At 53.8% G+C, this 14,454-nt stretch overlaps 1 protein-coding gene across 1 annotated transcript in view; it reads left to right on the top strand.

The window, feature by feature from the left end:
• The first annotated feature begins 8,981 nt into the window (after positions 1 to 8,981).
• Positions 8,982 to 14,454, top strand: part of LOC119101578 (casein kinase I) — a 61,437-nt gene continuing 55,964 nt past the window's right edge. The window contains exons 1-2 of the mRNA XM_037224926.1: positions 8,982 to 9,365; positions 10,900 to 10,969. Coding sequence (XP_037080821.1) covers positions 9,108 to 9,365; positions 10,900 to 10,969 — 328 coding nt within the window. The 5' untranslated portion in view covers positions 8,982 to 9,107. The remainder of the gene's footprint in view (positions 9,366 to 10,899; positions 10,970 to 14,454) is intronic.

Raw genomic sequence — 14,454 nt, 5'->3', positions numbered from 1 at the left:
ATTCTCAAAGTTACCATTTTTTTAATGAAAACCCATCAATAAATGCATTGCTCAGTGAGTAGGCATTTATATAGGCATCCAATAGCTATGTTTCTTAAGTTTGGGCTCTAATATTTTGTTCGAACCATTCCATTCCATGCTCGTTTCCTCAGTATGATCCCACGAATAAAAGTTACAATGGCCAGCAAATGTGTATTACAGCTTGGTATGAAGTGACAGCCATTGCTGCATGGCTTAGACACAGAACTAAACAAACGCAGCCTGGTGGTGACACAATGAGACGACAACGATCGAGTCTCATACACACAAGTCATCGAGCAAAGTTCGCTCCGGAACACTCACTCGTCCTCCTCATCAATCCATTTCTTAGTCACTGTGAACGCAAAACACGAAAAGAGCACAGCCTGGTGGACCCGTCAGCAGGTGCGACCAATGGCGGAACTAGACACTACACCAGCCTGCTTAGTCATCCCGGGACAGTTAACGCACGAACACGCACTCGTCCCCTTCATTAATCCCTGCACAGGCATCGTGCGCCCATTTATCACAGAGAGCACATCGCGACCAACACTCGCTCGACTTGGACATGGAGAAGAAGGACCCACAGTACAGACAAGCTACATCTTCTTCGTCCGGGGACTCCTCAAAGGTAGGCTTTCGCGGCGTACGCTTCTTTTGTTTGCGCTGCGGTTTCTGAGTTTTTCTACACTCTTCCTTTTTCTTCCTTTAGACTGACTTCTGCCGTCATTTTTCTTTCCTCCCTGTTTACCTTCCTTTCCTTTGAGTCTCTTCTCGAGTTCCTCCTTGTATGGTGTGCCAGTCAAGAAACGTGTTTTACCTTTCTTTCGTCCTTTACTTATCTCCTCCCTTGAGTGCACTTTTGGCACAGGGAGGATTTCGCGGGGGGACACATAGGAGCTTGCGGGTGTGTCATTTTGACCTTGGGAAGCATGGCTCGGTCCAGATGAGCATGTCACTTCTGGAACGTCATCTCCGTCATCGCTAGAGCTTGAGGAAGCATCTGGCAGAACCCCAGCGGTGAACAACTTCGCCGGAGTTTCGGCATTAGTCGAGCTTCCCTGCACTGATATTCCAGTCTGCGTTGCGTCTCCGGCGACAGTTTCCGAGGACTCCCGAACGTTCGTGCTCACCGAGACATCAACGTCAGAGAGCCCGGGCATGGGCAGAGGAGCTGCTGCTGAGTTGAGACCCACTGGTGCGTCTGCGGTGCCGGTCAGCGTGATGTCGTTGTTTCTGCCGCTGCGAAGTCTTCTTCGCCAAACACATGGCGGTTTGTGGGAAAGATCCTCGTGACTTCGAAGCCCTTCAACGTCGTCTTCACTGTTGCCGCCTGTACGTAGGCTGACCCGATCAGCTCCCCCATCTCATACAGTGTGATGGCTTTACCAGGGTTGTTTCGGAGCCACGTTCACTGACCTTGGAAGAAGAAGGCGTTGACGGGAAGCATGAACGTCCGGTCCAGTGGTTGAAGGTGGTGTGAGGTGCGCGGAGGAATGGCAAGCATCACCACACCTGCTCCCCTGCGCAGTAGGATGGCTGCGAGACTCGTGGTGTGGCTGGCATGTTCATCCAGTATGAGAAGAGCTGGATCCTGTTTCGAGGGCTTCACGTGCTGTATGAAATGGCCACGCCATTTCACGAACAGGTCCTTCTGCATCCAACCACACTCATGGTACAGCACCAGGCTACCTGGGGGAAGACCCTTCTCCAACTGCTGGTTGGCCCTCTTTCTTGGGAATATCACACCTGGAGGTACGTAGCTCTCCGCAGCGTTGATACACATCACCCCGGTAGCCAGCGTGCATCGTTCCGCAGATGTCAGTTGGCCGACCTGCTTGCACCCTTTCCTCGTTAGCACCTTCTCTTGTTTTGTTGCGACCGTGTTGAATACCGTTTCATCCATGTTGTACATGCGTGTAGGACCGAACAGGGCAGAATCCATCTGCGACTCAAGGTTGTCGAAGAACGTGTTGACATTGACTGAGTTGAACGCCGCGGCGCGAGCAACGCTTGTGGCCTCTGGTGTCCTTAGTGAGACCATGGGGTTCCTCTTGCGGAAGCACCGTATCCACGCCTCCCCTGCCATCTTCGTCACCGTGCTGAATGGGTGAGTGATTTTGTTTCTGTCTGCGAGCTCATATGCAAGCTTCTTGAGGTCAGTCAGCGTTATTCCGAACATCCGATTTTGGAGCTTCATTATGAGCTGTACCAAATCCAGCTCCCGAGCTTCCGTGAAAACAGGTTTGTGTCGACCCATAACCTTCTCTGTGGCCTGTTATTAACATTGCCCGTGCCTTTTTCAGCCGTCTATCGAGAGACGACTTCGGGACCAGAAAGCGGCGTGCCCCTTCTTTGGTGTACATTTTTCCCACCTTGACTGCTCTGATGGCCTTTGCCATCGTCTCCTGCTCCCAGTATTGCCGATCGGTTTTTCTCTTGTAATTTCGAACCATTCTCCGTCTGGCGAAGTAGCTCCTTCGTAAAAAAGAACGCCAGCGTGAACGTTGAACGGATTTGGGAGGGTCATTTGCCCCTTAAGCCCCCCTTCCCAACCCTCCCTGTACCCGTCAGTGTAACTATATTCGTTTTTGTAAACTAGCAAAACGTTTACCTGCTATGAAAAATTAAGTACAATTATCAAAGCGAAATACCTAACTGCATGCCTATAACTAGTTGGTAATAGGGCATTTCACTCCTTGTGTTAAATTAATTACATTTAATATTAAGGGCGATATGACAAAACACTTTCTATGTAATACTATACAATAAGTCAGTCCTAATGTTTATGGAACACGAAAGAAACCGTTGAACTTTTTAATAATTTAAAAACAAAACATTGAATTGCATATGTTTGAAGGGAATGCAAGGCTTTTTTCCACTTCATTGGAGTAGGCAGCGTTTTTGGGCACAACATGACGAATAAACATTAAAACTTACTATAATTTGCTGGGTCTTGTCCCTAAGCAGTGAAAAGAAAACTTAAATTTATTTTTTACGCCCGTTCTGTGAGACAGAAGTCTATGCGTTAGTATTTACGACAGTGCCTGTGCATGCGGAGAAATACACCCCTGAAATGTACGGAAAAGTGCGAAATGTACAGTGAGTTTTATGCGCTAATGACCAAAAACGCATTAACTTTTCACCTTTTTCATAGCCTAAGTTACTTTTTAAGATAATTTTTTCATAACGGGTCGGTCGGAAGTCGTTGCCTGTTTGCGGACTAACAAGTAAGTCATAGAGGCTATCAAAGAGATGGGAAAGTGCGTGATGCTGAATCAAGCCATCACAGGTTGGTACCTACAGTCCTTATGTTCACAAATAAGCTTTGTCAAGCAACATAATAACGATACATTAGGCCCTAAAGAAACGATAAATATAGAGCTATCACATGCGCACCTTCAATAAATTATAAACCACAAATGGCAAGGCTGCACATTCCAGCTTGACGCAGTAGTTCGACCGCTATTCAATCATAGAACTGGAGCAGGATCAATTCACTTGTTTTGGGCTCTACTCATATGCCTGGTACTATCATTGAAACATTTTGTTCATGGCTTATTTAAGCCAAACTTTCCTTGCGTTAATTATATTTCAGGTGGGGCAAAATCGGACCTTTTGTGCCCTATTTTTCCCCGCGTTCCCATTTTGCCCCAACCATTCTGCTCCATGGGCACTAACAACACAAGATGATGCGACACGCAACGAAAACTGGCCCGAAAAATTCACAATTGCTCACAAGGAATCTGCATGCATACACCATCAAAGCGCAGCAACTCTAAATTCACGATTCATTTAACTCACAGAATAAACAACGTTCAAATCACCAATAAATTAATAACAAAAATGGAAAGCGAAAACTCACGTCCTCCTCCAACGACGGCCGCCGACAGAAATGTCCGGTGCACGTCATTTCCGTTCCCTGTCCGAGAAGCTTTAGTTTAAACCATTGATTCCCACCTCTTACAGCCGGGATCGCGGGGTACCCGTTTTACCAGGGTGCCTCATTTTGCCCCGTTTTCCCCTACCTTGACTCTAAAAGGTTGGGGCGGGCAAACTGGGGTGGGTGGGTGATAAATTGGTCATTGGGGGGGGGGGATGGCAGGGACCCGCCCAAAAGGATACAAATCGACACCCGTGATCAGGGGGCCCTTTGTCAACCTCGTCTCCCTCCCTTTCCAAGACGCTGGCTGCGCGCCTGATTTCATGACTGGCATGAACCGTGGGTATCAATAAGCAGTTTTCTAGTGGCTCTTTTAGGAACCTATTTGAATTGTTTATAGACATTATATTTTGGTAGATTGGGTGAAAGCAAGCCGATAGTGAAAGTAGATCACCCCACCTTTAGTTTGAGGAGAAAAGACCTCATATCTCTTCTCAGAAAAACCGTAAAATTTCAGTGACTTTTCTCTACTGGTGACTTTGCGACTCCAGATTTCGCTAATTCCTTGCACGGTGATATGGTAGCCCGGCAGCTGAGCGACAGTTACGAAGTGAGTCGCGTTGGTGTTGCGGCGTGATTTGCGGCGTGTGAGTACCGTCGCGGCGCTGGTGGAAAGGTGTATGGTTATACTGCAATGCGATCTTTGTATTGGCGCTGCAGGGTGCCGATGATCCCGGTGATACAGTCTGCATGATTCATTCCAGCAAGGTATTTCATCTCCCGATTTTTGTTTCGTGTCTTGATCGATGCCTAAGAGTTCAGTGTGCTTGAATCACGTATAATATCGTGACCTACGTTGGCTTTCACAAGCAAGTCTCCTGCTAGTGGGCGTGGCAAGGGTGTGCCAGGCATTACACAACTGTATGAGTTGGTCATAGAAGCCAAGGATCGTGGCCTTAACATCGTCTGAGGTCTGTAGGCGCCGTATGGCCATGCAGTCACATATGGTCATGTAGACGATGCGCCCTAAGACTCAATTAACCAACCACCAACCAACTTAGGGCTCAGATTTGCCTGGCGAAATGGGCTCTTATTGTGAACTTAGGGCTTCTGAAAAACTGATTTTAAGTTGTGTGTGTGGATTTGCCTGCATAAGTACTCCCAGGCTCATTCAGCATGTTTACCATGCTAGTAGCACCATTCTGGTTGGCATATTAGTGAATCAGAATGCATGCAAAGTGTTGTTGAATCAGGATGCAAAATGACTTCCAATGTTTGCATGCTGTACAACTCCAATCTTCCACAGAATGGGTGTATCTATGTTGGATAGAGAACAGTGGAAAAGGGTCTTTGGCAATTAAAGTAATGGAGGCATCTTTCAGTAATAAAATATGATATTAGGCTGCTTGCAGTATCCAGTATCAGTGTATTATGCCATAAGCACTGATGTAGGTCTTGGTGTGGATGCAAACATATACTATATACTACATAAATAGCTAAAATTTTAATTGTACATAAAAGAGTCATGCTATGTTTGAGGATGTTGTGCAATGATCAGAATATGCACCATTAATAACCTTGAGGCTGCAACACTAGTCACAAACTAGAACCTATGCACACATAATAGTTTTTCATAATTTTCCTTAACACTCATTTCATTTATAGCTAGTAATCAGTATTGTACATACCACAGGTAGTATGCTGTGTTATGAAGGTCATTGATGTATTGGTTGACTAACAACTTACCAAGTGGAGGTAAAGCTACTGCTGATCTAATTCAGCATATAAAGGCACTTTTGTGTGCTTATTACTTGCTTAGATGCACACAGGTCAGATTGCTTCTTGTATTAATATTGTTACTTGCCACTCTATTAAGCAACTTGTTTTATTGATTCCTTACCCTGTTATTGGAGAATAATGCTGTAAACTGATCCTGGTCTGGCATAACATAACTTTTTATTTATAACCTTTTGCAGTGTTCTTTCTGTCAAATTTATGGATTCCTCATAGGGTAACTCTATTGTTCATCCTGCACAGATCTGAGAATTGATCAGTTATCCCATAATTCTGACATCTTCAAGCAAATACATGAAATTCTGTTTATCTCTGTGTATAATTCAACTTTCCAATGCTATTGGATATCCAACTTTCCCCTTTTTGCACCCTCTGTTGAAGCCAGCAACCATAATCTGGAAGCACAAGCTTGAGAGGTATGTACCTTCAGTAAAGCATCCACAGCATTGTATTGAAGGCCTTTTATGGAAGTTGCAAGATGTCAGTTCTTTTGGATTTGTATAGAGATTGGAATGTTTCTTTAGACTTTCCTGTTTCAAGCTTTTAGACTTTTGTGCTTATTTAGGATAATGAGGAACAACATCTTGTAGTTGTTATGGCCAGTGTTTTGTAACATGTTCATTCATTCTGTACAAATACCCCTTTTTAATGATAACACCTTTTGAGAAACAGTGTGATGAGAGCAAGCCTACATGAAGCATAATGGTGATTGCTAGGTGTTTCCTTGTGGGATAGCTCTGAAGCATGTGAACCTCCTAAATTATCTTGAGATATAGTATCAAATATATAAGAAGTGAAATATGAAAGACATCTACTGAAATTTGATAGCACTTATCATGCATTAATTTCAGAAATATATGTGCTTACGTGGCTTTTTGATTGGTGGTAGTCGCTGCTCATTTGTCTGTGTCAATTTGGTGATTTGCATTATGGAATAAGCTAACCACATATGGTAGAAAAGTAGGTTGATTCCCTTGCATGCAAACAACAATAATGCCGAAAGTACGTTGTTGATGGACAAAACTTGCAGACATATTCATCAGTGTTTAGTTTGTTACATTGTTTTCAGGTGGGTCAGGGTGCATGTACAAACTATCAGTACCTGCTGTACTGAAGTCTTGTCTTCTGAACTGATACATTCTATATCATAGATAGATGCAATAACATCCTTTGTATATTAAAAGGTCTCTTGGGCATGAATTAGTTGTCATATGACTAAATTTTACATTATATTGTGCAAGTTATATTTCCATATGTACAATCTAGGTATTTCATAAGGCCTAGCTGCCTTATGTTTGAGAAGGGCACTTGCACTCTGTATTCCTGACTTGTCTGGAATCATCCACATGCCATGTCAGGTAGACTAGAAATATCATGGTGGGTGTTCTGTGCTTGATAAACAGGCAAATATGCTTTGAGTTATGGTGATAACAAGTACTCAGGCCTGATGATTGAATCACAAGGATGAAATGCTTCTAATTGCACCCAGACATGTAGAACCCTGTGACCTAAATTTTGTGTCAAACCTGAAATGCATGGCTACTTGCCTTGTTGTCAAACCCACATGTCATTTAAGTTGGCATTCTCTGCTAATTGCCAGGTTCTTTGACAAAGGATATTTGGATCAGGGGATCTTCCCCAAGGGCATTGCATGCCCCTGGTGAGGAGAGCAATCCCAATGATGCAGGCTTTAACCATGGCTGTGGTTGGCTGTGCCCAGGCACCAGAAGATGATGTTTCTGCCTCCTGGCCAGTCATCCTTGCAAAACAGAATGCAAAGCACAATTAACGGTTTCTTTGGTCTTGGTTCATCTTGTCATTGGTGGTGACAGGTTTTGTGAAAATGTGGTGTGTGGAACTTGGAAACATGGATGCTTTTGCTGAGTTTAAATTACATTCCAGTATAATTTTTCAGTGTCTTTCAAATATCTGTGATGATGCTTTGTCAGCTTGTCTTGTTCAGCTAGTGCTAAGAAAAAATAAAATGTATGCTGCTACCCTCAGTTGTGATGCAGGAAGCAATATGACAAATCAACATGCATATGTGGGAATGTGGCATGCTGTTTAAGGCTTAGATGTCTCAAATCACTATCTTTGTCATTTTGATGTCTCCAGTTTTATTACCTAGTGGTCTCTAGGCTAGTGCTTGCTTGCATGCCACAGTTTCACCACTGCAGATGGTGAATCTGTGCAGCATGGAACAGTGCCAAGATGTCATACATATCCAACAGAATCCACCAGACCACATAGAAGGGATAACTGACCATCCCATCTCATTTGTCTGAAGCCAGGTAGATATAATGCATGATAACAAATGAAGTGCAGTTGGTACTGACCTGGTGCAAAATATATGGCCAAGTTATTCCATGGTTTTCATGTGTTTCGAGATGCTGCTAAGCTTGTGCAGGCTGGGACAGAGTCACACCATCTCAATAATGGTATTTCTATTGTTTGCTTGGTGAGGCTCCCAAAACACAATTTATCCACATGACCACCCCTTCCCATCTGCATTCTAGATAAGTACTGAGTGGGTTTGGCCCACAATTATTTGGCTTGACCACAAGTTAAAAGGCTTGAAAGAGCCAGACATGATTATTGGTGCCTGTGAAATGATAGTGGCATTCAGTCTGTTTTTGCATGCTTGCTATCACTGGAGTTGGTCAATGGCTATGGGCAGGAACAGAAACCATCATATGCAATGTGGGCCACATCCAAGCATTCTTGATGCAACTGTCAGTTAATATGTGTCAGACAGTGTTGTTTATGGTATCATGTACACTATGCAGGATACATTGAAACTTACAATGCAATGAAACAATACAAATGCTGTGATAGACTCACCCCATTTAAAGGATGATGGCCAAGGACCAAGCAAAGCTAAAAAGCTTGCCTTGAGTTTATCCCCTTGTTCACTATTACCTGGCACTGATTTATGCTGATGTTTGGGGAAGCTCAGTTCTGGCAACTGTAGGGTAGCGCACTTTTCACGTGGTGCAACGAGTCGTCCTTGAAGGGCAGCAGCATCTGAGTCACTGGTCGCTAGCTTGGCCGCTTCTACCGAGGGGTGGAGCGTGACGTGTGGGCCGGTGCGCCTGACCAGGCCATACCAGGGTGGGGCTCCAGCAGCCTGGGTCACACGACCCCCGTCTGTCATCCGCCGCCAACCGACACTGACCTGCCCTGTGCTGTTGCAGCGGACGCGAGAGCCGCCAGCCGTCCCCGCCCCGCGCGCGCGGCCCGCCGGCGCCGCCTGCCCGGCCGCGGCCGATGCCCGTGCGCGCGCCGCCGGCGGCCACCACCCGCCGCTAGCGACGCGCCGCGCTGCCGCGGTGTGACCCCAGCCGGCGCCAAGGTGTCCCACTTCGGCATCGCCGCGTCCCGATACTTTAGTGCCAGTGCCCAGTCGCGGAGCATGCAGAAGCGCGAGGGCAAGGAGCGGTCGGGCGCCGACGCGGCCCGGCACGCGGCCGCCCGGCCTAGTGCCACCAACCGGACCAACGTGCACAGCACGGGCTCGCGCCAGGCCGGCCCCGGCTCCGGCTCGGCCGCCTCGGGCGTGCTCATGGTCGGCCCCAATTTCCGCGTGGGCAAGAAGATCGGGTGCGGCAACTTCGGCGAGCTCCGGCTCGGCAAGAACATCTACAACAACGAGCATGTCGCCATCAAACTGGTGAGCCCAGCTCGGTCGGCGGTGGGGCGGGCGCCTGCGGTGAGGCGGGCACCCTGCGGTGTGGCGGGCGCCTGCGGTGAGGCGGGCGCCTGCGGTGAGGCGGGCGCCTACGATGAGGCGGGCGTCTGCGGTGGGGCGGGCGCCTACGGTGAGGCGGGCGCCTACGGTGAGACGGGCGCCTGCGGTGGGGCGGGCGCCTACGGTGAGGCGGGCGCCTGCGGTGGGGCGGGCGCCTACGGTGAGGCGGGCGTCTGCGGTGAGGCGGGCGCCTACGGTGAGGCGGGCGCCTACGGTGAGACGGGCGCCTGCGGTGGGGCGGGCGCCTACGGTGGGGTGGGTTTGTTACCCACCCTTTACACGTACTAGCATTGTGTTCAGCAGTTGGGCGCCGGGCCCAGCCAATTTCGGGCATGGCACGTAACTCATTTCAATTTGGATTCATTTGGCTCGCTAGTTTGTGTCGTTTTTGGAGGGCTGGAAATAATGCCAAGATGATAGCAAATGTGGATGCAATTGCAGCAACGGCCAACAGCTTTGCCCGCCATGTTGACGTAACTACACATACTGTTGTGTATCGAACGACAGCTGCGTTCCAGCTGCGTTCCAGCTGCGTTCTGAAATGGCTGGCGTTAATTGCAGCGTACTGTTAGCGCGGCCCCTTCGGCCCGTTACCTTCCTCTATATATTTGCGACACCAGACGTATTTGGCTAGAATCGTTCGCTTAGGCGCCAGTTCAGCATGTGCCTGTTGGGGTGGCCGGAGTGTGCGGACCGAGGCGTGACTCGGTCGGTGGCCGGAGTGTGCGGACCGAGGCGTGACTCGGTCGGTGGCCGGAGTGTGCGGACCGAGGCGTGACTCGGTCGGTGGCTGGAGTGTGCGGACCGAGGCGTGACTCGGTCGGTGGCCGGAGTGTGCGGACCGAGGCTTGATTCGGTCGGTGGCCGGAGTGTGCGGACCGAGGCGTGACTCGGTCGGTGGCCGGAGTGTGCGGACCGAGGCGTGACTCGGTCGGTGGCCAGAGTGTGCGGACCTAGGCGTGACTCGGTCGGTGGCCAGAGTGTGCGGACCGAGGCGTGACTCGGTCGGTGGCCGGAGTGTGCGGACCGAGGCGTGACTCGGTCGGTGGCCGGAGTGTGCGGACCGAGGCGTGACTCGGTCGGTGGCCGGCTGGCCGTCGTAGCCAAGCTCAGCGGTGTTGGGCGGGCCGCAGCAGCTCGGCCTCGGCGGCCCGGTCGTGACGCGCGCCGCTGCCGGCCGCTGACCCCGGCCGGCGTGGGGTGCTCTTGTTTAAACACGGCTCACCGACAGCGCTCAGCTGTCTGCTGTGTCTGGCGAGCCGTCTGCTCCATGAACCCTGTCCGCTATGTCCGGCGAGCCGTCTGCTCCATGAACCCTGCTCGCTATGTACGGCGAGCCGTCTGCTCCATAGACTCTGTCTGCTATGTCTGGCGGGCCGTGCCCTGTATTTGGACTGCTGGCCGTGTCCCGGCCGACACGGGAAGCCGCCGCTGATGCCGCCGGCCTGTCTTGCAGGAGCCGATGAAGTCGAAAGCTCCACAGCTCCACCTGGAGTACAGGTTTTACCGGCAGCTGGGCAGCCACGGTAAGTGAACTGATGCCGGTGCCCCTGCCGTGCTGTTATCGGGTGATATGCTGGGTAAATGCTGCCGCTGGCCGGTCGATGAGTGCGCGGGGAGGTTCGGATGGCCCGATCCCGCCGGGAGGTACGGGTCGGTGGGTGGGTGTGGTGGGACAGAGTGGTCGGCAGGGGAGGTGTACAGAGTGGCCGGCTGAGGAGTGGGCCAAATGGTGTTGGCCGGCGGACGACCGATCGGCGGGCGATCGCGCGGGGAGGGCCGATCGGGCCGGTCGGAGAGCGAGCGTCCGAGACGGGCCTGCTCGGCGTGTGGCGTACGGCGTCTGCCGGCCGGGATTGAGCTGTGCCGCCCTGGCGGCTGGGCTCGGGCGGCGCTCACCGTCGGCCCGGCCACCGCCGCCGCCGTCAGCGGAGCGCGGCGCCGCTATGTCGGGAATGCCAACGGCGCTGCCAGCGCGCGGCGCGGCCAGTCGCCGACACCCCGTGGCGTCGTCCGTCACCGCTGCGAGAACAAGGCCCGCCGCTCCCGGCCGGCGGAGCGGGCGCATCAGGCGGCCCGGCGCACTTCCGCCGGCGCCGGGATCTCGCGCCCGGCCGGCGGTGACGCCTGTCCTCAGGCTTATGTCGGCAGAGAGCGCCGCGCCTCACCAACGACGTGGGCGCCGCCGGCCGGCCAGTGCCGCCGTCCCGAGAGGCTGCCCGGCCGGACGTTCACGGTGCACAGACACGCTGTATGTATGCGCCCTACTGCACGTGACCCAGCAGGCTTTCAATTATCATCGTCGTTGCGCAGACGGGCTGGTTGCCTCTGTCTCTCGGCGATAAGGTGCTTTGTGTCCTAGCGGCTGCTGTTCGCCCAGCCCGCGGCGGCGGTCGCACCCTCGCCTGCCGTCCTGAACTGAGCCCGTCCTCGTGGGAGCCCTCTGCTGCGGCTGGCGGCGCCGGAGGGCGTGGTCGGCCGACACGCCGCGCGGTATCAGGGGCGCGCGGCGCGGCCCGGCTGGTCGCCAGGCTACGTGACGTCACCGCGGCGTGGGAACAGCCCTGGTCACGTGACGCTGTCATGGTGTGCGTATTATGCGGCGTGGCAACCGCTGGCTTCGGGGCGTGCGGTGCACTGTGAACGTTAATGTTCCTCAGCGAAAACCACAGTGTGGTAAACGTGGCTGCCCTCTTTGCTCCGCTCTGTCTCCGTTGTCTCCGTGCCATTCGCTGTTGTCGTTTTCGCTCCTTGGTCTCCTTACCATCGTCGCTTTATGCGTGTGTCCGTGTCGCCCGACTTTCGCCCGACTCGCCCTCCTTTTCGTACCCGTTCTCACAGATCCTTTTCCTTTCGTCCTTTGCCCTTGAACGCCTGTCCAGCTCACTGGTCCCACTGCAGCCCCGCCAAAGGCGACCGACTGGGGCCGAGCCACCGGCACCGGCGCCGCGTGCCGACGGCCGCCTCGGCCACCAAGCGTCCGTCGGCGTGCTGGCGCCAGTGGCCGGGCGGGACCGATGGCATTTTCCGCTGATCACTCGGCCGAACGTGGCCGGCGCCATCGCCCGGACTCGGTTCAAGGAGCGTCTGTGGCCGTCCGGGTCCGGTGCTCGGTAGGCTGGCGGCGGCTGCCGGCCCCCGGCTCCCAGCACGTGGCGGGCGTCTGCGGCCGGGGCTTCGGCGGCCCCAGCCGGCGGCCGGCGTTGGGTGGACGTGTCCAATCGTGTCGTGCGGACGCAGTGGCGTGCCCGTGCCCGGCGGCTCGCGGGTCTAGTGAGAGCGGGCCGGTTTGCTCAAGCCTGGGGTCGGATTCAGACTGCACACTCTTGGGAGTCCTTCGGTAGGGATGCCTAATGCTCCAGGAACGTGTGTGGAAAGGTTGCTTCAGAAAGACTGCAGTCCTGTCTTTGGCTTTGCTACCAAGCGTTCGTAACCCCACATTTCTTGGCAAATGAACATTAACCACCGCATATTTTGCTGTTTCCCACGCGGAAACTGGTGTGGGAGGTAACCTTGTCATATCAGTTAGGGGAAACCTGCGATCATTTTAGCTAACCTTGCACGTCAGTTAATAGCCCTCGAGTCAAACGCACGCATACCGGCTTCGAATCGACCACAACCTTCAAAAATGCGGATGTAAACCGAAACGGCTATTGATAGCGTTGGCGGGTGCCGACCTTCGCTCCGGGAACTGACGACGCAAGCCGTTCGGCGGCCGCTCCGGGAATGCCCTCCCGCGCTGTTCACCGTTCAGAGGCGGCAGCAGCTAGAAAACCCCCCATACCCGCTTCGGATCTCGCTGGCCGTCTCCCTGTATCTCCAGGCTTCGCTGGCCGTCTCCCGACGTCCTCTGGCCTAGCTGTCTGTCTCCTGGTAAGTTCAGGCCTAGCTGGCCATCTCCCGGTGCCCCCAGGCTCGGCTGGCCGTCTCCCGGTGCCCCCGGGCTCGGCCGGCCGTCTCCCGTTGTCTCCAGGCCCTGCTGGCCGTCTCCCGGTGTCACCAGGCTCTGCTGGCCATCTCCCGGTGCCCCCAGGCTCGGCCGGCCGTCTCCCGTTGTCTCCAGGCCTTGCTGTCTGTCTCCCGGTGTCACCAGGCTCTGCTGGCCGTCTCCCGGTGTAATTCAGGCCCTGCTGGCCGTCTCGCGGTGTCCTCAGGTCTTGCTGGCCGTCTGGCGGTGTCCCCAGGCTCTGCTGGACGTTTCTCGGTGTCCCGAGGTCTTGCTGGCCGTCTGTCGTTATCTCCGGGCGGCGGTCAACTGCGGCTCTGAGTCAGCCCAGCTGACGTGCGGCGGCGGTGATCTTGTGTCGTCCGCAAAACCTCGCGCGGCACTTCCGGCCGGCCCGGCGCGCTGTCCCGTCCCGCCCGCGTGGTCGGTATTTCTGTGCGTCCGACGAGCACTGGGCTAGGGGCCAGGTGGGCGCCGCTGGCGGCCGCGTGGTGCCGGCGGCAGCGCTGCGTCACCGGTGCCGCCGTGTCACTGCCGGCCCACGCCCGCCGACCGGTGCGCCCGGAACGCCGGCTGTTTGGGGCGGGAGCCCCTCCCCCCAGCGCGGCGTGGCGGTTCCCGGTGTTTGGCGGCCAGCGGTGTATCCAGAAGCGGTCCGCGCGTTGGCCGCCAGTTCGGCGAACGCGGCGGGACGACGTGGCGCACCCGCGGCGGCGGCGGCGTCGGCGCTCGTGATCAATAGTCCATGAAGCCGGCGGCGGTAGGCCGGCGAGCTGACGTCACTGCCCGGCGCGTGAATTGCTCGACTGCGGTAGTGCGCCGCACCGGCCCAACTACGGATGGGGTGCCGCTCGGTCGGCCGGCGCCGCCGACGGCCGGGCGCGATGCCGCGCGGGGTCCCATTCGGCCCGCAGGTGTTGCGTGCGGTCTTCCCCCGGCGGGCGGTGACGCCGGCTGCCTTGCCGTCTGGAACTGGCGCGTGGTTTTCTGACGTCGGTCCCGCGCCTACGCTCTGGCCGCCTCGCGGCACCCAGGATAAGCTCGTCCATCGCTCAGATCAAGTCG

Source organism: Pollicipes pollicipes, unplaced genomic scaffold (genome assembly GCF_011947565.3).
Source record: "Pollicipes pollicipes isolate AB1234 unplaced genomic scaffold, Ppol_2.1 Scaffold_4881;HRSCAF=5763_pilon_pilon_pilon, whole genome shotgun sequence".
NCBI lineage: Eukaryota > Metazoa > Arthropoda > Thecostraca > Pollicipedomorpha > Pollicipedidae > Pollicipes > Pollicipes pollicipes.
The sequence above is the reverse complement of the archived record's forward strand: the minus strand, read 5'-3'. Positions and strand labels throughout refer to the sequence as shown.